Here is a 27,127-nt window from a genome sequence, read left to right as displayed (position 1 = left end):
TGCCCTATAACTCAAGGAAATTAGAAAATTACACTTAGGCACCTACTTTGTATTCTGGGGGTATTCTTGCTCCAAATCCAAAGGCTGGGAACATTTTGTCACTGGAAAAGAACAAAAAAAATGTAAGAGTACCCATAGAGAAATATTGTTACAGTAAACATTTATTCCTCTGTATGCATTCATGAGAAATGCAAAGCAGCACAACAGCACAGAAATGGTCTGTTGTGATGTCAAGTTAAGTCAAGTGATGGCCGACTGGAAGGGTACTGGATTGGAGAAGTAGGATGTGTGCTGAACAGATTGCAGGGGGGTGAAATGCAAGATTTTTCAGTATTTCTGGGCAGTTAAAATCACTTGGAGAATACTGAGAGATCAGGATGTCTTGTACTTCCCCCACAAATGCAATAACAAGTCAGTATTACCCACTCTTTTGCATTACCTGGCTGAAGCAAGAGAGTTTATTGACTGAATAGCCTGTAACAACATTTATTTCATATGAATATGGATGTGCTCCCCCAGCTCAGAAAATGGGTCTAGCGAAGATATAACTCAGATTAAAAGTGTTTGCAAAATTGGGTTCTAGTCCAGTTGCTCAAAAGTGACTTCCTAAAATATCCAAAAAGGGAAATTTCATGCTCCCAAACCTGCAGGTTCTGTAAAGCTTTCCATCTGTGTCTTCAGTATTTCCTCTAAAACATGAGATTATTTTAATTATGCATAGATTGACTGATAACCCGCCAAAATGCCTTGGCATGGTCAGTTTGTTTTCAGACGCTATAGTGAGGCTATTCTACCCCAGTTAGAGAGAAAAAACACCTGATTCAGAGAACCTGGAAACTTCAAGGCTGTTAATACCCTTTCAGAAATGCAATAATGTCTCACACAGCCCACATGCTGTCAAGTTGCCTCTTCCCAGATGGCAAAGTGGAAAACAACAAGCTGCAAGGAATGTCTTGTCCCTGAGTCAGCAAAGCACTTGATCACACACTTGAGGTTAACAATTCACTCAAACATATGCTTAATTCCAGACATATCCTGAAGTCTCACTGATGTCACTGAACTGTACTCCAGTCCTCTGATGAATCAGACTAGGTTTACCCTAGTCTACTTACAGGGTTTCGAGGCCCTAGGAAAAATTGAGTTCCAACTACCACGATTAGAACATTTAAAAATTCCCAGGACAGGTCCAGCAGCTTCAGTATTTTTGGTGTAGTTCAAGAGATGGTCACTCCAAGTATCACCTGAATAATTCACATCCCAGACACACTCCAAAAAGATAATAGCACCCATTAAAGCTGCTTGGTTCTTTTGTCTGCCGTAGGCTGTTAAAGGCGTCATGATATTAGTGATACAACCTAAAGAAAAACTGAAAGAAAGTAGAACTGTGTCCCCTCTGCTGCATAAATCTTGGGAGCACAGTTCCGTGGACCATATGTTACACCATGTGACAATGGATCTTGGAAAGGAAGACTAACATCATTTGCATGGTAATGAAACATTTTTTTCCCAAGAGATGTCAGAAACAAAGTAGCTGCTGACATTCCATGCTAACTGCCTGCTGATAGCATTCTCTTTGATTGAACACTTCTGGAAGTGGGAAAGCCCTAACAAATGAATGCAGAGAATTCAGGCACACACTTTGAGGGCATGAAATAAGAAACCATTAGAAAAGAATCTGAGAGGGGGGGGAAAAAATCTTGTTTTACATCAATGATTAAGCATGGCTGGATTAGAAAATCAAACAGTGGAGCTGCAGTTAATTGATTTGGGGCAAGAACAAACAAAGAGTAAAAAAGAATTTTACTTAGAATTTTACTTAGGTAGAACATGTGTCTAAGTTCAATGTTGGCAGCAGTAATACAACTGGGAGATGGCTGAACCCATCCAGTGCCTGAAATCTGCTGCAATGTTTCTGGAGTGTAAACAAGTGTAGGCACTCCTGTATCTACAGCTCCATCCTCTGCTCTGCAGCAATTCAGAGGCAGCCGTAACTCATGCCTGCAGCAGCCTGGATTCTCTTTCTGGTGGCTAGACTCCCACATTCCCAGTCACACAGTGGCACAGCCCCCAGTGTAATTCTGCACCCAGAATACCTTACCTCCACAGTCAGGACACTTGTCTTTATGTTTGAACCTCCCACATCTCCTTTCCTGAGTAACTGCAACCATTACATTGTGGAAGAGTAAAGCAGGATCGTGTACCCCCTCAGGATGGGGGTCCATGTGGCTGCTTTTTAGAGGGAAGTACATGAACTCCAGAGAGGAGGGATGTCCTAAGGTCTTCTGTGCTTAGTACTTTCTGTTGTCTCAGCCAGAATCGCTTCACACTGTCATTAGGTAGCTCACCAGAATTTAGTTCCATACCTCTGGTAATCTGATTCAAGCTGCTGGGACCAAGAAATTAACTCTCATGTGCTATTGGAGCTTGATTTTTAAGGTAAGAAGGGAACCTTTTGACCCTCGTGACATCCCTTGCATAAAAGAAGAGTTCATCATATTATGCCCTGACCACACCTCAAAAATTGCAGCTGATAGCTTTCAGAATAAAAATAAAATTTAAATGTATGGAAAACTTTTCCTTTTATCACACAAAACAAAGTGTTTAGCTAATATAAAGGTCTCACTCTTCAGTAAGTGAGCAGTTGAATAGCTTAGTGGTGTTTTGTGATATAACCCCCTTGAGTCTTCCCATCCACCCCTCACTTTATCATATGAGAAACAAATCCAACAGCTGAGCCTGCTGCCCTCATTCTGCTCATCCTGCACTACTGAGACACAGTAGGGAAAAAGTGACCCAGAAGGGCAGAGAAGAACTCTCTCACTTCCAGGATAATACTTCATGGTATGGAGGTGTGAGAGAGCTGCTCTAAAACACCCAGGGCTATCACGGCAGCAGGCAGAAGGAAGCAGAGCAGCTTCCCAGCTTCTGGAAGCTATGTCAAGGGTTAGGCCATCCAGAGACTTCAACTACAGTCAGAAAATGAAAAGAAGGTTTTCTCCTGCCTCAGGGATGAATCACATGCATCAGAGACTCCAGCCCTGTTTCCTAGCCTGGCATTTCAGTAGGAAAGGGATCTGCTCTAATGACTTTTCTTCCTTTGTAATTTAAACTCACTCATAAGAAGAAAAGTGAGAACCAGTTTTCTTCTTCTTTGTGTTGCTTGCTCAGACATTTGGGTGTCATTTATAGCAGCAAATAGGCCTGTGACCCTGGCTGAAGCAATGGGACATGGCCTCAGACACGATCTGTGAGCACCCCACCGATGTGCTGGCTCCTGCCCACCAGCACCCACAGAGACTTCCCAGGGTCCAGCTGTGCCTGACACTGCTCCCAAATGCAGTTTGGGCATCACCAGGCTGTGCTGGGAGGAAGGGAGATGAGACACAAGGACATGGGCAGTGTCATGTCCTCAGCCTCAGGCCACCTCAGGACCTTTGACTTGTTTTGTTTAAAGCTGGCCTGAGTGTCCTTGGCACACAAAAAGAAACTGCTGGCCCTGTCCTGCTGGAGGCAGATCCATAAAGGCAAAGGAAGGGAGAGAAACATGCAACTGGAAAAACAAGCTGGTTCTGTAGAGCCTGGAACTTACAGAATTGAGTAAGAAAAAGAGGACTGTGACTTGGCAGAATGTTTACAAAATTACCCCGTCATGTCTACTTCACCTTTTATATTTTCTTTGTTTTGCATAGGTTCCCTTGAAAATTTAAATGTGGCATAACCTTCAAAAAGCTGAAGTACCTGACATGAAGATCAAAAAAGCAAAAGCATCGGACTCTGAATTTTACACTTGGTTATTTAAGGACCATGAGTAGTCATGCAAGCATACATGTATATGGCTTCTGGCTTCTGGTACATTTTCAGTCAAACATATATTGCTGAAAGATACCCAAGTCTGAGCAGATCTCTGTTATACCCTGAAAGAAAAATCAGGGAGAGGGTTCAGGTTCAGTGTTCATATTGATAAATGTAAATTAATGCACACAGAAATTAATTGTCAGGGTCCAAGACTGCAGTCTTCTGAACAGAAATACAACCAGTTAGAAAAAAAGTTTGTCAGTAACCTCAGCTATAACTTAACACATAGCAGAAAATACTATCTGGAAATATCCCATATTGTCCTTTGGGGACATTGCTCAGTTTTAAACACCCATCCTTCAAGCTATCTACTGGCAACAGAGCAAGAGCAATGACAAATCAAAACACTAACAGGGGCAGAGAGAGGAGAGATTTCAGAGAGCTGTACTGCACCTACAGGAAAAGAGATGAATAGAGGTAATACTGTGGTTTTGTGAATTGGTAAAAGTGATACAGATAATGATCCTGTTTTCTATTTCACCAGGAAGCCTAGTGCTACTGGAAGGAAAGAAATATGCTTATTATAAAGAGACAAAATAAAGAACATTTCAAAATTTTGTCTCATTAACCACTGGTGCCCTCTGACATGTAGTATCATTGAAACCAGGATATTACATTTATTCTGAAAAGGATTTGGTATTCCTACTAATGAGATGGAGAAACCTCTTCCACTAGGTAAAATTAATTAGTCAGACATTAAAGACACTCTGCAACCTCATCAGAAGCCTCAGGGACAGACATGCTTGAGATATTCAGCAGTGCAGCAATACCTGTATTCAAAAAGGTTGCCACTACTATGCTCTCTGAAAACCAGTTGCTTTTAAAGATTAAAATTTGAAATCTGAGTTCTTACTGTGTGGAGGAAAAAGGCCTAAGCCATTCTATATTAATTCTGAATTTATTAATTCTGAAAGATTAACTCCTAGCTAGCCACTTACACAACTTGTGCGGGACTAATTGTATTGTTCCCATTAAAGCCCCTTGGTATGTAGCTATAGCTGTGCTTAAGTTTATTCTCCTGAATTCAATGCAGCATTTGTATGGATGCTGCTTAACTGACCTTGGAGACCATCAGCATGAAAACCTGCTCACTTTATGTTAGAATGACACAGTAGCACAAACAGTACTAATGATGAAGTGAATGGGGGGAAGGGAAAAAACAGAGTGAGGAGAAAGAAACACTAAGAGCTCACTTTTAGTTGCAAATACCTGAGAATCTTAAATTTACAGCTTGCAAGGAGAACAGCAGTCTAGAATTCCTGGATATTAAGCTGTCACTTGTAATTTTAGTCTTAGATCAGATCAGAACTACCAGGGAGATATTTTCAAAGTACTGGATGCAGTAAAATCAATTATTTTGCCTTTTATTTTCAATTCCAGTCTTAAAAGAATAAACTGTGGATCTGCCCTGCTTGACATACTTTTCTCATGACAAAATCAGATCATTTTCCTCTGTTGGAAAGAAATTTCAAATTGACAGAATTAAAAAGGGAGGTGTGTGTTACACATGTAATTGAAAAAGGCATGAATGTGAGGAGAGAAAGAAGTAGAGGAAAATGGCATGGAAAGAGGGAGGAGGAGAACAGAGAGAAAAAGGTAAAGGAAAAGATAGAAGAGAAAACAGCAATGCCACAAACAAAATAGAGCTATCTCTAAACTCAATTAAAATTGTAATCTTTCATGTTCAGGGAGTGAACTGGAAGACTACGAGATGAATTGTTTCTTTTCTAAAGCATATGAATGAATCATGTTTCTGAGTATATTATTTAGTACTTATCTGAGAAGGGCTTGATGCCAGTAAATTCTGAATCATAACAGCTTACAGGGATTAACAGGAGTTCCAAAGAAAATACTGAAATAATTTGAAATATTTAAACATTTTCAGCTCCTGCTATGCAATCAGAGCTGGGCAAATAAAGATGTGATCAGGCATGGGGGTTGGAACTAGATGATCCTTAAGGTCCCTTGCAACCCAAGCCATTCTATGATTCTATGATCAAATAGGGCTAAATAAAACCATTTCAGTGGAAGGGAGCAGAGCCCATCCATTTCACCACTTGCAGTCTTGCACAGCCCCCTGTGCTCCTCAGGGTGCAGAGCCAGGCTGTGGTCCAGCTCTCAGCCTGCCCCAGTCAGAGTCAAGAAGACCACAAGGGTTTGGCAGTAGCAGTGTTTTCACCCACTGACCTGTATCCTTCCCTAAGGGGTTGCTACTCTGTCACCACATCTTCACTGTGTGGTTATGCCTGGTTCAATAGAACCACATCCCTGGTTTTGGCCAGGTTACTGTGTGTTTCAGCAAACTTGCCCTGTGCCTAACACAGCTTGGCATTCAGTCCATAGTGCCCAGTGAAAAGCAAGGATGCTTATCATACATCTTGGTCACAGAAGAGATCAGGGAGCATGCAAATCAATGGTAAATCACTGCAAGAGTAGACAAGAGTACATCGTCTGGGCTGTCACAGAGCTGCTACGTCACTGGGTACAAAATCCTGACATTAAAATTCACTCACTAGCTTTGATTACAGCTCTCAGGCACCTTAGGGGAGCTGGAATCTGCTGAATACTGAAAAATAGATACTGTCATGCAATTGTGTTTCAAAAATATGAAGCAATGCCTTCAACATCTCACCTGAGGGAGGAATAGTTAATGAAGCAGGAGAATACAAATTCCCTGAAGCTAACCACCAAAAGGCATCAACTCATGAAATAACTAACAAAGCCAAATCCAGGTACAATGGATTTAAACTTCTCCTTGTTAACATTAAAAGAATTGAAAAAGAAGCTCTGCAGGGTAAAAATATCAAGTAAACTCAGAAATTCCTAGGCTGGGGAATACACACAGAAAAAAAAATGTAATTAGAGCTTGAGGGAGGAGTAGGTTAAGCAAAAGGAAATGGCAGCACGATCTATCACTTGCTAGAAGGATAGCCTAATAAAATAACGTACTCAGGAAGGTGAAACAAAATGTCAAGCTTCCCTGCAAGATAACAAATAAATTGCAATGACCTGATTTATGCCTATATGGATGACCCAATTCAGTAAAATACATCCTGAAAAAGAAATTAGGCTCTACAACTGGGAATAAACTAGGAAAGGAGATGCTGCAAGAGGCTACAAAGTCGTCTTTAACTTCTCAAGTTAAGGTAGGTTTCAGATAGTCTTGTATTTTAAGGGATTGACATATGTTTCTATACCCTCCAAAACCCTAACTCTATATATAGTGATTTGGCTTATGTGTGGGATTTTATGTAGAAAACTATGCCATCACTGAAAAGGTAGTTCTCACACAAACTGTAACCTCAGGTGTTTAAAACTGGACATGTCTTGAAGACAACACTGCAGGCAGGAGGCTGAATTCCATCAGGTAAGGTAAAGGTTGTGAAGAGCCCCAGACTGAACAGCGATGGGGCCCTGCCCTCCTTACAGTGTGTACTGCACTAGGCAGCCACAAGAACAAAAACTCTGCCACCACATATGCACATAATTCTGTCCTTTTTTTTACAAATTACATTGAAAAGGGTTGGTAAGAGATCTTGCTCTGCAACAATTTTATATCAGAAAATATCTGTCCATAAGGGGTGTGCTGGGAAGAGGGGATAACAGGACTGCATTGGCATATATATACAGAGAATTGCTGGAATTTCTCATCAAATGCTCTCAAGATACAAATGAACTTTCCAGAATGAGCAGGATAAAACCTTTATAGAGATGATACAGTGACTTAATGTGATCAAATGAGCTGTTGATATAATTTTACAAGAATTGGAATGACATTAAGTCAAAATGAAGAACACTAACAAAATAAGTTAGAGCAATACCATAATTGTAGTGTACTGATGTACAAATTCAAGTAGGCATCATTGAATATGCAGGAGGAAATGGGCTACTATCTTCTGTTCATCTGATAATTCGGAATCTCTGACCAAAGTCAATTTAACAAATGCAGCCTAATCCACAAGAATTGTCTGGCTTTAACTGAGAGCAATTGGACACGTAAACCCGTTAAGGGCAACTCAGGCATGGTGTTTATTTACCCCACAGATGGGTTTCCAAATGTGAACAATTTGCCTCTCAGCTATACTCTAATATAATGGAGTGGCTGACTAAACGACATATATATTTAACAATGCAAGGTAAAGGAAAGGTAAAGGAAAAGATAGAAGAGAGAACAGGAAATGCCACAAACAAAATAGAGCTATCTCTAAACTCCTTTAGTTTTGGAAAGCCACACTTCCGAAATTGTAGAAATGATTGTGTTGACTAAAGGCACACGAGATCTGTATTAAATGGCATCAGTGAAAATGACAACAGAAATTGCTCTTTTCCTTATGCATATTTACTTATTATTTACACAGATTTCTAGTTGCTACAGCAGTAGGTGGAATGCAATTGTTGCAGGGTTTTATATGTCATGTTGTTTTCTTCAGAAAGGGCTTTTGACAGAGAAATCCCTTCAGTACCAGTTTGCACAGCTGTAGAAAAGCGTCAAGCTGACCAAGGCTCTTCAGAGGAGATTTCAAGCTGAGTTGAGAAATAGTAAAGACCACACAGAAAAGCCATGTAGAAGGTTCAGATTTTGAGGTTTCTACCAGCTGACAGAATGCAGAAGAGGTCTGAAAAGCATTTGGAGGAAACTGCAGCTAAGCAGTTTCTTAACAAAAGTAACTTCCAAGGGACTGCTCATGACTGGTGCACTGGCATAGGAACTCAGTTCCTGGAAGAAAAGGCACAAAGAACACACAAAGATGAAAATCTGGCAATGGAAAAGGCAGAGCTGTAAGAATTGACAGGGCCTGACCAGAAAAAGGGACTGCATAGAGATGTCTAAATGTGTGTGTGTGTTTAAATACATGTGTACACACAGCCACACACCTCTATGTATGTACATTTGCAAAAGGAGACATTATGAAGTCATCTTCCCAATACAGTTGGTGTATGAGACTAATTCTCCTGTATTGATTCTTGGGATAAAAAGTGGTGATTGTGGAAACCCCATGGTGATTGTGGAAACCATTATGTGGCAGCAGTCTACAAGTGACAGGTTCTGCAAGGTCAAATATTTAATATATGTTTGTATTCATTATGTAATTGTGCCAGTCTAGGTCCTCTAAACTTTGTTAAATCCAAGGATTTTCACTCCAGTTTGAAAATGGAAACTATTAGTGATTCCTTTTTGCCAGTGCAGTTCTAGATCTGGGTTATCCAAACACTTCAGAATAAGTTTACCCAAACCTGAGCTTGTTGACAAACATAAGCGACAAGTTTTTCTGTATAGTTACTGTGTCTCTATTTTTCTTTTGTTGTATGTCTATGCAAATTTGGCCCTATTAAAGCACTAAATAAAAAGATTCATGTCTTTTCCCTGAAGATTTTTAAATTTGTTTAGGTATGTTAATCAGCTTTTTTGCTAAACAGCCTCTAGAAAGGTTGTTTCTGTAATTAAAGTGATAAAGAGAGATGCTTAATAATTTAGCATATTTTTATTTATTGATCTACATGAGTAGATAAAATTTTAACATCTACAGTTCTATGTAGGGAGTTCATGAAATATTTAATGTCGCATATAGTGCCAGTAATTCTAGGCATCATTCTTTTGCCTCAGTTTTATTGAACTACTATTATACCACTATCACAAACAAAACAAGTTTCTGTTTTTCTCTTTGTTTGTGGCAAAATTACCTCAAGGTTTTTAATACAGATCCTTCCAGTTGAGGTAACTTTGTGAGTTTTCATCAACAAACCCAGACAGAGCTTCAGGATGAAGTGATCTGTGAAGTTATTCTTGGGGATGAGGTTCTGATTGCTAAAGTAAGGTGTAAACTCTGGGATCTCTCTCCCTTTAAAGCCTTAATTGAAACCACAGTGTTTAAATATGGACTGATATTTGTGTTTGGGACTAATTGCACTGATTTATATACGACTTCCATAGCATGTACTATGTTACACATCCCTTGTTCTCTTTCTCCTCCCTAACTGCCCTCTGCTGGTATCTCAGGAAAAATATTTTTTTCACTAAGACCTACACCAAAAGCAACATGCTGGGCTGAGAACTGTGGTCCTTTTATTTTCTCCTTTCATTTTTTTTCTTCTAAATTTTAGAAATACTGAAAGTGCAGTTTACAGGGAAGGAAAGGCTTATATACAGTTTTCAATCATAGTGAACATACTTGCTCAGGCCTAATATATGAAAAAGAAACCATAAAAGGAAATTTTTGCATTTACTCAGCAACTGCTGCAATTCACTGTTTGCAGCACGTAATGATGCAACTTGGACTGACTTCAGGAGTTTCATGTCTTTTGTGGAATGTGGCCTCGTTTCTAAATTTTCAATCTCAAGTATTTTGTAGAGCTCTACACATAAATAATTTCTGCCCTTTGCAGGAATAATATACTCTTTGCTCATTAGTGGCCTTTGGGGAGGTTGCTAGTCATGTATGTTTTACACAAGCAGTTTATTTCTTAGCATATGATCTCAGTGTGAATGCCACTTTCAAGAAGCTACATGAGGATTTGGAGTTAAGGAGACTATTTGCCTAAATGAAAAGAAAACAGTAGTGTCAGGAAACAGAGTTTATCTTCCATGTGTTTCAAGGGCTCTTGAAACTGAAGAAAAATCTGCAGTATCTTTAAGAGTGAGTAAATATATTTAAAATAATTAAGAACTAAGATTATTTTGAAATAGATTTTGAATAAAACGAAGATCAATTTGACAGGGTTTTACAAAACGATGTGGTTAAATAGATGGAATCATGCATTGAGTGCCTAGATAAGAATGAGGATGGCCCATTAAGAAAGGGAAGTTCCACAAATACCCAATGCAGTAAATGCTTTTGCAACTGATAATGCAGTAAAAGCATTTGAAAAAGTACATCTAACCTTGTATTTTTCAATGAATGAGTATTGATTTGACCATGCAAAAACTGATTCTCCTACTTGTTTGAGAATGCTTTTTATTAATCCAATGAAGAACTCTAAGTGTATGCACCAACATGACACTAGGTGTAGAAAAAAAATCAACTGGGTAAATGGGAGGCACTGGACATTTGTGTGTGGGGTAAACAATTAATAATAAACTTTAAATTCAGTGAAATTCTTAATTCCATTTTAGTGCCATCTATACTTTGCATAATACCTCAGGATTTGTTTGAGTCAGACTGAATTCAATGGGATTAGATAATAAGCTCTAGTGTCTTGCTGATTCAGAACAGAAGTTTTAATGCAAAGATAAATATTTAATGTAATTTAATGAGATTCTTAATAAGCACAAGCAAAAGAAAAGCTACTAACTGCAGAAATCAGATTTCAAAATGAGGAGCAGATTTGCAAGACCTGCCATGGGCTTCACCCACAATAACATCATTAAAACCTGCAATAATATAAAGTCCATTTAGGAAGTATTTCAGCCTTCAGCATTGAGTACAAGTAAAACATATATCCTTACAAACAAGCTATTTACAGTCCCATTCCAGTCCCTTTTTCCTTCGATAGAAACAGCAATCACTGCAGAATGAAAGATGAGCTACACTCATGGCTACTTGCTTGTATTCCAGCACCAGTAAAACAAATCATTAAAATCAAAGCACCAGCCATTTTAATAAACTGTGTGCACTGTTGTTATTGTGACTTATGGCTGTGCTCTGCACAGAGGGAAGATGTAAACAGCACAAAAGAGAAATCAATTTTTTTTACTGAATGGCTCTGTACTAGCACTAAGTATTGTACATACATAAGTACATTTAATACCTCTATGTTATAGGCATACAATATATTAATCTATACACAAGTAGAACTCCAGTTTTACGTATAAAGAGGTAGTTCAGGTCCTGACTTGCAGTCAGGACATGGCCAGACATTATGCTGGAACAAAAGGGGAAAGCAAATGTTCCCTGATTCCCCAGTTTAGCCATAGGCTTCCCTGGCTTCCAAAATGGTGTTGTTGCATGCCAAGCATTGTCCAGTTCTATGATACAAATTGAAAAGCTGTGGGGAAGAGCTGCCATGCAGAACAAGACACATTCAAAATTATTATATAACTTAAGAGAGCTTCATGGCTTTTATAAGATTTTAGTCACAGCTGCTTTATTTCAGCTGTTGAACGAGTGAGTTTGTCTTTGCTCATATCTGGGTATTCAACCAGCAAAGACACCTTCCACCTACCCTTTGAAAACAGCATTCTCTTGAAGGGGTCTCCACCAGCCTCCAAAACAAATGGATGGCCAAAACCATTGTTCAAACAGAATTGTTGAAGGTTAGAAGCCCTAAACCAGCACAGAGAATTTGGTTTAACCCCATCTGCCTTAAGTAAACTTGCTAACTCATTGTGCAAATCATGTGGAGGGAATACACACATATATAGTAGTGATTAAGTGATTTTTCAGGATCCTGGCTAGGCTGGTATTGCTGGTCATTAGAAACCATTTTATTTGACTTCTGATATGGAGAACTCAATACAGAAATTACTGAGGTAAAAAAATAAACATGAAATGATACAGAAGCAAATATTTTAATATTAAGCACTTCAATGCCCAATGATTTTTCATCATATTCACCTGTTTATGCTAAAAAAGGTGGAGTAGACTTGCACAATTTCAAGGTAGAATTATGCCAGTGGTGTAACTTTTAATATAAAAGAAAGCATCTGAAAATATTTAAAGAGAAACACATATTTCTCACTTATTACTTCATGATGTTGTTTTTAAAGATTCATGAGTCATTTATCTTAAAACAAATTCTTCCCCATGAAACTGTTTGCTTATTTTTAAGTTTTTAATGTGTTTCCCCCTTTCCAGTATTTCTAACTACATTTTAGAACCTAATTCTTTAAAACTAATGAATGTTTCTCCTTCCTTTACGATCCACTGCTGCTGTTGCTTAGCCACTGGTTATATCACCTACTTACTCTATCTTCTCTCTTATGAAAAACATTGTTATAGCCTGAAACAATTCCACCATATAGATAAAGTATTAAGTATTGTGTGCAGGTGAATAGCTCTTCTATTTCCCTTATCGTTATCAGACTGGCCTGTTCCTACAGGACTGCAGCAATTTGGCAATCAGGATAATAATCAGTGTCTCTCTCATTCTCTGAATATTGCTGATAAAAGACTGAATCTTATTCTTTCCCGCTTAACTATGCAAAACGGAACCACTCATTTAACTGTTTCAGGAATCTCTGAACCATATGGATAAAAGTGCTTTTGGATGAGCAGGGTTCATTCCACTGTACCTAGGGATGTGAGGCGACACTTAATTTGGAGCATTAATTGCTTACAGATGCGTCATGTTAGGCTGATATGTACAGAAACCTAGATTATGAGAAGATTTGGCTTGATTGATTGAACTAGCTAGAGTTTTTAAAAGAAAATTTTGCATTTTGAGTGTAGTCTCTCTATGTATTACTTGCCAATCCAATTCCTCCCAAAATACAAATAAATTTGAATGTTTCTAATGAAAGAAGTATTTTACTTAATAACCATATGGGTTTTTATTTTTACAATTTAAAAAAGCAGTCTGCTTATATAAGTAGCAAAAGTACTTAGAATTCTACAGCTCTGCTATTGGAATGCAAACAACAGATTTTACTTTAGTCATCTATTCTTTCATTTGATGCAAATACATTAATCCTGAGACCGAGTTAAAACCATTCTATTTTTCTTGGTTTGGATTGAAACCAGCCAGTTCTGCCTATTTAATTGATGGGTACAAACTATAAAACTTCATGTAAGAGCACTGTCACTGTGTGATCTCATATTCTAATCTTAATAAACACATGCCCCCAAGCAAATGATGACACTCTGGCTCCAAACGGCCCTTAGGTTCAGCAAGTCTGTTTCTTTTTACCTCTGGCTTGCCTTAATCTGGAAACAGATGTCCTGCTCCATTATCTGAAGCACAACAGGACTCACTGGTGCAGTTATGGATCTGTGCCACATTTCAGATTTTTACTGGATTTGTATTTTTTTTAAGTGTATATACAGAAGATTTGCTTTGTGGGTTATATTTGCTCAGACATACAAAGGCTGCAACTCAACCCAAAGAAGCTCTATACAGAACCTGTAGATCATTTTGTGGGAAGGCTTGCTCCTCCTAATTTATTTTCTTCTTTTGAAAATTTTAAGTTCTGTTTTCCAATTTACTGGATTCAAAATGTGCAAGCATAAAGAAAAGGTCCTCACTTGACATTTTGATCAGAAAGCACTGACCACATTGAATCGACTTGTCCATAGGAATATATTCATAGTGTCACAACTTGAGAACATGCACAGGTCAAACACATGCCCAAAATGTGACAACTTCATGGGGAAAAAACTGGCTTTTGTTCAGCCCTAGTTCATAGCTCACAGACCCTCAGTTGTGCTGATTAGCATCAATAGGCATTTTCTGCAGCACAATAGAACAGAATGATGCTGATGATTTCATTTAAAAAATAACTGGCCGTTTTTTTAGTACTGATTGAAATATACTTATTGAGAGAAAAATCCTGATTTGGAGTTAATATTTCCATATAGAAGGGACTGTGCCACTTAACTATTCAATTTTCAAAAAAAATACAACTTAAGTGATAAAATCAAAAATTCTGTGTGCATAAACCAGCCCTTTTTACTCCTTTCCCTATTTTTTGAAATTTATTAATACACTGAATTATTGCTAGTAATTATTAAATTACTGCATAATCACTGGGGAATTCTCAGCTCACTCACAATAAAATATTAATTTTCTCTGACTCATTGACTAAATCAGACCATCAAATTCTTACAGAACTCATATCAGAACAGTATTTTTGTCATTCTTTGAGAAGACATTTCATTACCATGCAAATGGAAGTGCCTCTGAGCTAGTTGGTATATGCTACATGTAACATGCAAACCATAGTCTGAAGTCACCAAAGCCAATTTATACAGAAAGTGTAACTCAAATTTGACTGAAAATACCATTGTTTTCTTGAGATCTGGTATTTACATATGGCAAAGTGGTGGGTGGGTATCTATCATATGTGCCACTATTGGAAAGAACAGCTTTGTAAGGATACTGTGTCTCACCACCAGAGAAAGAACATTTAAAGGAAATGCACTTGGTAATTAAATTAATATTTGGCAATTAATTTGATAGAAGCAGGCAGCCTATTTGAAAGCAACAGAAGTACATAAGGCAATCAAAGGATATTTGGTCCAATTACTTGCATTTGTTTATTTATTTAAAGGCACGTTGTGTACACACACTACCTTTCAACATTTGATTTAGAAGAGAGTGCAATGTTCAACAGACCAGGAGAACACTGAAAAAGACCATGGGTTTACTTCTAAAAATAGACATCATCAATAAGCAGTCTAGGAAACTACAAATTCAGTTTCATAATGTCTCAGGAGCACTCCTCAGCAGAACAGGACATAGATTCCCAAGTGTATCAGAAAGGATGCTGCCAAAATCTGCTAAACTGGCCCCAAGTTGTTAATCCTGAACACATGAAAAATCCACTCTAACATGTCATTTTAACATGCAAATAAATATAAACCTAAAATTTAACATACAAATCAGCCAAACAGCCAAAGCCTGTGACTTTCTTTATCATGAAACTAATCTAAACCCAGTGTCACTCTCAAGAGCAGGTTAAGGCAGACTAATCTTTCTGACGTGCAGTCATTCCTCGTGAGTGCCTAAACATGGAGCCTCTGCAGCCAGCTACAGGCAGTCATTAATTTCACACTGTGAAAACACTTTCTAAAGACAACTCTGTTACCAAACGTGGTTATTTACCTGTCATAGTCTTGGCAAATCTCCCCAACAGCTACCAAAGCTTTCAGGTACTCATTGGGCTGGTAGGGGTGGATGTAGTGCAGCGAGCAGCTGTTCCTGGGATCGCCGTTCGATGCAGTGAAATCTATAGCTACCTGCAAAGGGAGGGAAGTCAATGTGTTCAGAGCTCTTCTGAGCATAAATACACCTTCCTCGACTGTATATCCTTACCAGAAATAATCTGCCCCAGCAAAAAGACAGCAGCCTCACAGCAAAGGTAATTTTACAGTGTACTTAATCAAACTGGAACTAGGATTGTACTGGTAAATATATGTAGAAGCAAATGGCAGTTTATAAAATAAGAGATAATAAAACTAAAATGCCATCATTAGGTTTAAAAAATTACCTGCATTGCTATTCTATGGGGGAAATTATGTTCTGATACAAATGAATCAAATTAACTATCTCTAAGTTCTCGTACTTAATTAAATTATTCCAGCTCAGGTGATGTTCAGGACATAAAAGCTTTGCAGCAAAAACGTCCATTGAGAGTTACAAGTCCTACTAAAACTATAAATTAAAACTCAAATTAGGGACATTTCTACATCCTTACTGTGGCTGTAGTAGTAGTTATTGTTTGTCTGGTATTTTTTCTCTAACCATTAAATAATTAACCCTCCCAATTTCACAGTTGATAGCAACTTTAACATGAGCTGCAGGGTAAAAACAAAGCTTGAATCCAGCAAAGATTTTTTTTGTTGTTTTTTTTTGAAAAACCTTAGAGGAGATTGTGGGAAGTAGTCAATGCAAAAGCAAGTATTGAATCATCTTAAAATTAATTTCTCCCTTGTAAAATGCTCTTTCTATTTCTCTCTGAAGGTAGCTCTGGAATGCATCTCCCTTTGTTATGGATCAGAAAGTCCTCTGCTGAATTTGTGATGCTGCTTTATAGGAATTCCTAAAAGGAGCAACAAGAATCCCAAGGGTCTTACAGAGGGAACAAGGCCATTTATAAAATGTCCTTGTGTCCAATAACCTATTCCTCTAAAAATCCCATGAAACCTGAATATTCAATAGACAAATGCAGCAAGTTCAGATTTCAGTTTTACAGTGTTGCTGAAAGGTATGAAAGGATCTTGGTAAAGGCTGCGAGAAGAACTCTGAAGGCACAGCTTGCTTTTGCAAATGTTCAGCTTCCCCAGCTGCAGCCTCTGCTTGGCACAGGGAACACTGCTTTATGCAGCTTCAAAATGAAAATGAAACATGACATTTTCATACTTCCTTAAAAAAATTACACAGCCCTTCTGAAAGTTATTTTTTTGCTAAAAAGTTAAAGGGAAATATCATACTAGGTCAACCCAACATGGTTTTCCTCCACTGGTTGTGATTTTCCACCTCTTTCTTTTAGCTGAATAAACTAAGTAGGCTTGGAAATCCCTTCTTTGCCTTGATCATCTATGAACCCCTGGCACCTCACCACATCCAGTCAGGAGAGAGATGAGCTTTTTGGCTTGCAAATAAGAGTAAACTTTCACCTCTGCTTCCCACTCACTGTTCAGGCACCAAAGCGCTGAGTTTGTTTTCCACATAGATCTTTTTCCAAAAATGGTATCTGGATTTAACTTGAATAAATCAATGGAGAACCTCTCCTGACTTCACTTGTAAGGGCACATAACTGAGGAACACTACATGTATTTAACTGAGGAAGAAAGCAACACTAGCGGTTTGTGAAACCCGTTATAAATCCATGGATGCTTGTATGGACAAGATTAGTTTTGGGACAATTATTAGTAAAAAAATCTTATTCAAGGTATGCATATTTTGTTAAAAATAAGTATATTTTCTCTGATATTAATTCAACCTTAATTTGATTATAGAAGGTGCAAAAATGCCACTGTATGATAAGGAAACAAAGGGGATTACTGTAAAATTGTTAAAAGCAGGTGTTTTTACTGATAATCTCAAAACACTAAAACACATTAACAAGACTTTAGTGACACATAAAACAGAACTAGACAAGTCTTCCTTTATGGCTAACTGCTTTGGAAATGAAATCAAGAATATGGAGTAGGAATAAGGAGTGGGTTTCATAAGCTTGGAAAAAAGCCTGTGGCTAGTGTTTGGGAAAGCAAAAAAAAAACCTTCCTGGAACAAGCTTCCTTTTGGAAATGGTCCTTGCAGTAGAGGTCTGCTGATAAGTAAAAAAATATCCTAATTTCCTATGATGAAGAATTTATGAATATCTGTACTTGGATGCAGTGTGCTTGAATTTGATCCAAATCTCTGTTTGACTCCCACAGGGAGGACTTACAAGAGAGATGACCGCTGTAAATTGCCACGATTCCAAAATAACAGTGCAGAGCTCTGCTCCTTTAGCATTACCCAACAGGACTAAGGTCTTGTGCAAATACATTGGAGAAGGATTTGTAAAAATAAGTTAATATATGACAGAAGTTGTTAATATCACAACTGAGCTTATCTTTTGGGAAGTAAACTAGGAATCTTTCTTATAGTGAGTACATTTGATTTTTATCAGTGTATCTTTAAATGTATGTTCCATCGTAGCAGTCATCTTCTCTCAGCTAAATAAGAACATAATAGAGCAATAACTACACTCAATAGCAGCTTATTTTTTTCCCTCAGACTTGTAAAAGGGTGATTTTCACTACACTCAAAACATCCTACATAGCTGGGACCTCCTGCTAGGTCTGTCAGCAACAAATCACGGTATGCCCAATACCGTGACCTGCCTGAGACAGCATCTGTCCAATATATCTTTCTATTACCATTCTTTTTATGCATGTTACACATCCTTTCTGCTGTATTTCCTAAAGTGATGAAAATGTCTTTTGACTACAGACCCGTTTGCACTGCCAGCCTCTGAACATTTCTTCTGCAGCAGGGTACACTGTCTGATAAGAGATACAGTGTTTGGCAGTAAGCTGGGCATAAAAATAAAAGAGGGCTGTAATCAGCACTATTGATCTCTATAGATGAAAGCTTTGTAATAACTGGTGTTAAACCAAAGGAAAAGTTTACTTCCATTTTTCAGAGACATTCTTTCTAACTACAAACCATGTTTCTACAATCAAGGTAGAAAGTATCCCAAGAAGACACAGCATGATGTTACCCAGGCTTTCATTAGTGCCTTAAATTAGTGGGCACATCATACTACAGCTTTTTGTTAACAAATGTGTGCATAGCATCCCAGTTTCCTTCCCTCAGCAAGTGTTCTTTCAAATCTAAGTTGTATCATACTGCCTGTACACAGCATGAGCTCAACAAAAATGTCATTAATATCAGGACAACAACTACAACAATACACGTATCAGGAGAGTTTCAAACAATCCCAAATCCACTACAGTTAAAAAAAATGGAAATCTGGGGAAGTCCAAGGAATAGGCCTCCTCTGTTTCAGTGGTCTGCATTAATCAGAGTAGGACTATGTGAAGAGGAGATCGTGTGATGCAGGCAGAAAGCAAGGGAGAATGGAATATCTCCCCAGTGGCTGCACCCTTTTGTTTCAGTGACCACTGGAGAATTCATTTTGGAAAACAACAGCACATCTCACAACCAGCCTGTTCTGAGGACTGCTGGAAGAAGAGTGAAGGAAAATCTGTGGAGAGTCAATTTGTGACCATGTTTAGGTAGAACCACTACGCTCTGCATGCAGCTATAGGCACAGAGATGTCACAGGGGCTTACCCTGGGTGGTGCAGGTTGAAAATTGATAGCGATGAGCTTACACAATGGATTTACCATTAAGGGCAACAGTAATTCAGGGATCTCTGTGGTTGACAGTATAATGAATCTTCCATTTCTTTTATGTCCTCACTGCCCATCCTTGAAGATGAGCTTACTTAAGCTTTCTAGCACCCATTATTTTGTTTCATTTTAGTAAAGTGAAATACAGTAAAATATAGTAGAAACCACTATGCACTTTAACCCTTTGCCCTAGGACTTTAAAACTTGTGCTTTGCAGCCTATTAATAGGAAACCTGTAACAAGTAAATAAAAGGCAAGCAAATTGCCATAACCCCTCCTTGCACTAAGAACTTGCTCTTCCATTGGAAAACAGTTATGAAGAATCAGAGTTTGAAAAGCTGTAACTGAATATGTAACTCCCTAGATACTTTCTAATGGTGGCAGTGCTCCTGTTCTTGAGCTGGAGTTGTGGGAAATGCATATGAACTGGTCTTTGCATGTGCCTAACCACATGCCCTAATTAGAAAAGGCTTTCAAATATAACATGAAGGCATTAATGTCTTTCCGATAATGACCTTGAATACATTTGATAGTTGAGTTCTTCCAGTCATATTTTAGGGAGGAAATGTCAGAAAAGATAAATTAAAGGGCTTTCTAGTGACTGCCAAGTTTCAGATTTGAAGAAGAAATGTGCATTGCTGGTACGTGGGGGTAAAAGAAGAGGTAGCCAGGTAAGGCTCAGAGGTAATTACACAGTATGCTTTATATGAGAGAAGACAACTATAAAGATCTTTGTCCACTGCAGAAGGTATTTCCCTCAAAACCAAACCAGAGCCCTCAGTTCTGGGTGTTATCCGATGAGTTTGTGATGAGTATGGGCAAAGTCCAAGTTTAACACTTCAAAAAGCTGACCTGTACACAGGAAGACAATCCACTGCTGTCTATCGCTGCTGCTGGAACTTTCTGGTAGAATTAAAAAAAATCTTTCTTTTTTTGTCAAATCTTTCTGGAAAATGAAGGCTTGTCTGGAAAATGTGAAATGGAACATGTCAGTAGCATCCAGTGTCTGATACTTTATATGTGGGAGCAGAAGTAGGACAGGATGCTACAGGAAAAGATCTCCAGAGGAAGAATATTACCACTGTGCATTAGATTTTAGCCCTTTAGCTGGCATAAATTAGAAGTCACATAAACCAGATTGGAACTGAGCCAGAATCCATATTCCTATGCTATGGGAAAAATGGATATATCATATTACATTATATTAAGTATATTAATTTTTAGATACATGATATAAAAAAGATCAAACCCACACACCATTAAATGTTTCTAAATTTATTAACTGGAAATACAAAAAACTGTATTTCTGTTTATGAAGAGCACCTTTTACACCCTGTTCCTTGAACTGAATAGCTTCTGAGTACACTCTAAATTAAAACTGTGTCCCCCTGTAGTAGCATCTTACTTGGTAGCTATGGCTGAGAAATGAAACACCAGAATTTACCCCAGGCTGACAGAGAAAAGTCCCTGCCTGGATCTCTCCGTGTGTGACTTTCAGAATGGCACCATTTCAGGGGAAACTAGCAGAGGACTCATTCTGGAAAGGAAGACTGGCCCTTAATACATTTTGCAAGAAGAACTTAATAATTTACCAAGGAATAGCATGCAAGAATCATTTCTCTGAAAGTAATGAATTGGTATCTAATGGGATTCTCTTTCTTCAAAACAAGTTAGAGAAGTGAGACACTTACTGTAAACTGTATTTGGCAGCCTCCCATGATATAATCTAAGAAAGAATGCATCTTGTGTATCTGCAGACAAGAAAGCAAGACATTCAACTTAGCTGTGTACTGATATAACATAAGAGAACTGCCTGAAAAAATAAATGGGAAGGAGGAGAGAGACCAACCGAGAATAAGGTAAAGGAAGAATCATTAAATACAGTTTGAGCCAGAAACAAAACTATAAACAGAAAAAAATGTCAAAATTCTAAACCTAGGGAAAGGAAAATTCACACAAAAAGTAGAACCAACTTCCCAGTGGGAAGTCAGAGGAAATGTTGCTGTTTGTTTAGGAGGAACAACGTCAATTTTGTAGAAATAATGGAACTATTAAAAGGGATACACACAAAGTATCACAAAGTTGGTGAGTCTTTAGGTATTAGAGTTTAGTATTGCCTTTTCCATTGTACAAGAGCAGAGATAGGGCAAGAGAAATAAAAAGAGAGTTGAGGACAGTCAACTTACTTTTGAGATTCAAGTCTTTGCCTTTACTTTTTGTAGGGGATAGTTTCCATTGCTATTCTATAGGCAGTTCCACTTTGTTCCAAGCACCATTAAAATATATCACTGGGAGCTTAGTAAAGAAAGAGTCAAAGAGGAAAACATACACTTACCTTGCATTGGTTAAGGATGACAATGCCTGAGTTCTTGTAGTTCTTCTTCTTTGCTTTGTACTTGGGGTTAATGCATTCCCATTGTACCTGTGGGAAAAAAATAGCAGTCACTCTCTGCAGGAAAATTTTATGTATTCATTGAATAGTTAACAAAAACTGCACTGCCCAATTTCCACAGTTGACAAAGTCATAACACATAATGGTGCACAGAGAGGGAAAAAAAAAAAAACCCTGTTAACCATGCAGAGAATAGTTAATAGAAAAGGGCCCAGGGCAAACATCAGTCTTTGAACATATACATTGGATGTGGCACTAAGGGAGACATCCAGATTCATTTGTTGTCATCTTCCACTCTTGTAGTTTCAGGTGTCACATAAGCAAGATTGAGGGTCTTTTGAGATCATTTAAGAGGACAAAAAAAGAAGGAACTTAATACAAATGAAAATACTGGAGAGAGCAACCTGATGCATTGTATTAATTACAAAAGTGTTGCCAGAGTAAGTGAGTTTGTTATTAAACTCATGAGTAGAAAAACTCTGGTCAGCAATCATCTTGCCTTCTCCTTTAAGTCTGATAGCAAAATAAGAAGTTAAGAAAATCAGTAAAGTGTTCACAAAGATGCAGCTAACTAATGATACATTTGAAATTTATCCCTAAGAATAGATTAAAATCCCCTTTTCAATCCTTTTCATAGTTTTATTTACAAATTGTCAATTTTACAGCAAAACAGTCCTACCTTGTTACTGAAATACATCTCCTTGTTCTCATCATAACATCTCTCAAGTTCTTAATCATTTCCACTTGAAATGTTCTGCCTTCCTTTGGTTTCAGGCAGAGTGATAAGTCCAAGCTTTCAGACACTCACCTCTAATGTTTACAGTATTATTCATGCCTTTTACTGCAGGAGTAAAATGTACATTTGTACACACAAGTGTCTAGTGGCATTTGTATACACAGATTTTTATCTGTAACAAGCTGTTAATGTGGTTAATAACATGACTATTTCCCTTCAGGGAGCTGTTTTCAAGTGTGGAGGCAAAACATGTGATGCTGTGTAACAGAAAGAAATACAATTCCAAAAGGTACCAGAATGATCTATTATCTAAAAATCTCTATTATGACATTTTGAAGTGAAACATGTCTTAAGTATTACAATGTTTTGCCTACAATGAAAACCTGCCTGTGTTACAATACATTGTCTACAGTGAGGTACATATGTGATATATCTTAGCAGTGTCTGAGCAACAAAAACTATTTTTACTTTATGCTCAGCCCCAGAAATTTCACTGAGCTTCAAACCATTGTCTACCAGCAATTATTGGGATGTCTCTGAAGTATTCCAGACTTAGAGATTTTGTCAAACATCAAAAAAAAGGGAAGGCAAACCGTATGGCTTTGGAGCAATATGAGACCATTTCTGCACAGGGGAGGAGGGGTATCTTCATCACAGTGAAATGGAGAGAGGTGGCAGAGTGAAGAATAGGAGAAGACAAAAAAATTCTCCAACTGCAGGGAGCACATCTGCTTGCTCTCCCAGCTAGCCTACAGCTCAGTTATTTGTCTTGTGAAACTAATTTTCCAACTGAGAAGACAGGCAGATACAGGCCTTCATGTTCAGGGGAAATCCTCTGCAAATGTTTTTTCTCTGCTCAAGAGTAGCAGTCAGGCTCGAGAAATAAAAGCCCTTCTCTCCAAGCAAAGAGAGTGCTCTGTAACACAACACTGGAGTGCAATAAGCTCATATTTTGGTCTGAAAGTAAGGCAAAAGCACTGCCCACTCTCATCTTGATAGGTTGCTGTCAGGCAAAACAGTTTAACACAGAGTTAGTTGTCTCCAGACTTACTCAAAGCATTCCTACATAGAAATCGTGCTATCTGTATTTTATACATAAACTGTAATATATCAAATAGAAAGGAAAATAGGAGACGGGATTTGCATTCCTCCCTTTGACACTGAAATATACTGGAGAGGTACAATAGCTTTCCCCTGAATATCCAAGGTGAACCTCCTTAATTGTAGCATCCTCCAACATGAATATATTTTCAATGTGCATATCTAAACAAGGTCCAACCTATATGAAGTAATATACTATGCACATAGTTTCTTTCTTTAGGAAAAGGATTATTTAGGCCTGAAAAAAAATTTCCATGGTATTTTTATGGAAGAAGTTTACAATAAATAAGGATCAAATTGGCATAGAACATTACTTCAGGAGAGAAAAAAATATCTCAGGTTCCCTTTGCTAACTGTAAAATGCAATTATGAATTTTTACCTACTTTGCAAAGCACTTTGAGATGTATGGATAACAATTCTCAGTAACTACCTAAAGCCCATTTAACTAGGAATATTTAAATATTCTTGCACACAGAAGTGCAAGTCACTAACATTATTGGCTTATATGGATAATAAAGCAAAGGAAAGAACAGATTAGAAATTTTCCAGAATGTAGGAACAACTGTGCACTTATTAAATCTATTGATGATAGTATAACAAAGGGAAGGGAATAAGAGAGGAGAGAGAAGACATTTCCCAGTTCATAGGCTTAAAAAAGCCAATAAGACTGTTCTACATAAAGCTCAATCTTCACTTACCCACCAAGATCCAGTTCTGACCTTGGCAATTCTCGCAGTTCAAGCTAAAGATGTAGCAAGCATCATTTGAAGGAAATTCCCTACACAGGTCTTACTGTTTATCCAGCTTTTATAATGAGAACAGAGTTCAGAATACAGATCTAAGCAGGTAAGCTATAACTAGAAACAATTCTCAAATATTTTGCTTGCACCGTTGAGGCCAACCTCAATTTCCAGTCTGTTCCTACATTCCCAGTATTGATTTGGTATCTGACATTGTTTTTTATCGATCCATTTTTACTCTTAAATTAACTTTTCAGTTGAGAGGAAACTAATGCAATAGTCTGCAATCTGACACTAATGGTAAAAATTGTGAAGTTTGCATTTGTCATTCTGAAAGTCACTTAGCATTTCCTCCAAGTGCCTGACAGCTCTGGGCTGTGCAAGCTCTTTCCTATCAAACAACACAGAGAATCTGAAACAGAAAGCAACCTGGTTTTAAACCATCTACTGTTAATTTAAGTAATGTTGCAAATGTTGGTAATGGATCCTAAGACTATACTGTGCTGGCGTTTCTTTTATACACCTAAATTTAAACCACTGTGCGGGGAATTTCTGAACAAACTCCATTCAGCCATTCTTGACGAATAGGGCATCCAGAGGAGGCAACGAGGCTGGTGAGGGGCTTGGAACACAAAGCCTGTGAGGAATGGCTGAGGGAGCTGGGGTGTTTAGCCTGGAGGAGACTCAGAGGTGACCTTATCACTCTCTACAATCTCCTGAGAGGTGGTTATCTTCGAGGTGGGGCTTGATCTCTTTCTCCAGGCAGCAACTGACAGAACAAGAGGACGCAGTCTTAAGCTGTGTCAAGGGAAATATAGGTTGGATATTAGGAATTTTTTTTTCAGAGAAAGAATAATAAAGTATTGGAATGATCTGGATGAAGTGGAAATTAAAGCATTTCTTGTTTCCCCAGCCAAGCCCGCAGCCTGCCCTGTGCTTCTGGGGCTGTAGCAATGGTTGCCTCCTCACAGGGATCTGGCAGGTGCCTGGTGTGGCTGCACCCTCTGCTGAGGCCTCTGCTGCCCTGTCTGCTGATGGTGCAGACAGTCCTGGGTGAACTGGGCTGTCTCCTGATAAAACTGGAATTGTCCATAGGTGGCAATAACATCTTGGCCCATTTCCAAGACCTTAAAAGGTCTCACCCTGCAGAGTGAGACCTTTTAAGAGCTACCAGATGGAAAAGCCCTCCCTAATAACACCCTGAACTTGTGGGAATGTCAATGGAGATGAGAAGTACAGCAGGGTTTCTTCCTCCTCTTTCCTTCTGTGTGCTTTCCTTCTGTGGACATATGTGCAAATGCACACATGTCCATTTTTTATGTAATACAAGCACAGATTTTTCCCTTACATAACTCCTGTGCTGCATGGGGATCCAGGTGATTTCTCTGACTTCTTTCCTCTCAAATCCCTCTGGTTTTATTGCCTTGATTAAAAAAATCCAAAAAAGTGGGGTTTTTTTTCTCATTAATAGAGGATTTCTCCTTTCAATTATGATAAGCTTTAATAGTATTTATATTTATATAATCTCAAGCTTCTTCTTGTCCTGTTTAAATATGCTTGCTAGATTAATATTAGAACACCTTAAAAACTGCCCCTGTACACACATATTAAGAACATATATTATATGTATTCTTGGAAGAAATCCTAAGACACAATAAACTCAGAGTATTTATTAATATTTCACTTAAAAAGATAAAGACACGCTTCTTTTTACTGTCGTGGGGTTTTCTTGTGTCAAGACTATGGTGAAGGAGTAAATAATAAAGTTTGGAATGGTGTAAAGTGTTAATAGAAGATTTAGAAACCACAGAATTACATGTTGGAAAAGAGTTCTGAGATCATTGAGTCCAACTGTTAACCCAGCACCAGCAATTTCACCATTAAACCATGGCTCATGCAAGGGCTGCTTCAGATGTGCATTTGAACAAAAGGATGTCTTTGTGCTTTTTTTAATTGGTGGTCAGAATGAAAACAGGCTAGGTGTCAGAACATAACAGTCTATGACTGTAAGGTAATTTTTATGGAGCAGAAACACATAAAGTTATTATCCTGAGGTTGTTCATGATAAAAAGTCTTCTTAAAACAGAAGACCAGCAAGTTTTCCCAGAATTCAGTCCTCTCAGCCATGGAGAAGCACTTAACACTCTGAAGGAGTCGCAGTTCAAGATTTGTGAATCTCACCTAAGACATACCACATTCAGAAAAGAAATTCATAAACAACTTATGCCAATTCCGGTCAAAAACAAGTGATCTCATTCAGGTAAGGAATTTTTTCTTCTCTTCATACAGTACTGGTTCAACCACTCAGAAGATACCAGAGCTAGATGCACAGCATTTATCTAAATGATATCTGGTCTCAAAGAAGCATTTCTGAGAAATCTCGCAGCCAAGACAAGCCACTAAGCTCATCTGAGGCTGACACTCACAGGTTGGGATAATCAGTACATAGCCCAGGGATGGAGCAGTCTTAGAAGCTATATAAGCTCATATAGGTAAGCAGGTAACACATATCCATTCTGTCCACCTCAAATGGTTCTGTAGCAGTTAATTGATATATGGGCTACAAGACAAGAATATCTTTGCTTTTAGAGGGGGAGGTTGAAGAATGGGTCAGAATGCTCTGCGCTGTGTGCTTTCTGAAAGATGACTTATGTACAATTAAAAGGCATCTTCAACATCCTTGTCAGCTCCTCTAGAGATGAGGTGAGCTGTGAAATGGTGAGAAGCACTAGCAGTTCACAGATGCCACACAGTCCATCCTGCTCACCAGCACCAACTCCCACTGTCACTGCTTAATGCATT

At 38.2% G+C, this 27,127-nt stretch overlaps 1 protein-coding gene across 14 annotated transcripts in view; it reads right to left on the bottom strand.

The window, feature by feature from the left end:
• Positions 1-27,127, bottom strand: part of CPNE4 (copine 4) — a 280,684-nt gene that overhangs the window by 23,997 nt on the left and 229,560 nt on the right. For all 14 annotated transcript variants that reach the window (XM_063407749.1, XM_063407773.1, XM_063407832.1 and 11 more), the window contains 4 exons: positions 21,691-21,777; positions 21,047-21,106; positions 15,613-15,746; positions 47-101 (listed from right to left, as the gene is read on the bottom strand). In XM_063407749.1, coding sequence (XP_063263819.1) covers positions 47-101; positions 15,613-15,746; positions 21,047-21,106; positions 21,691-21,777 — 336 coding nt within the window. The remainder of the gene's footprint in view (positions 1-46; positions 102-15,612; positions 15,747-21,046; positions 21,107-21,690; positions 21,778-27,127) is intronic.

The sequence above is a fragment of the Prinia subflava genome, chromosome 1 (genome assembly GCF_021018805.1).
Source record: "Prinia subflava isolate CZ2003 ecotype Zambia chromosome 1, Cam_Psub_1.2, whole genome shotgun sequence".
Classification (NCBI taxonomy): Eukaryota; Metazoa; Chordata; class Aves; order Passeriformes; family Cisticolidae; genus Prinia; species Prinia subflava.
The sequence above is the reverse complement of the archived record's forward strand: the minus strand, read 5'-3'. Positions and strand labels throughout refer to the sequence as shown.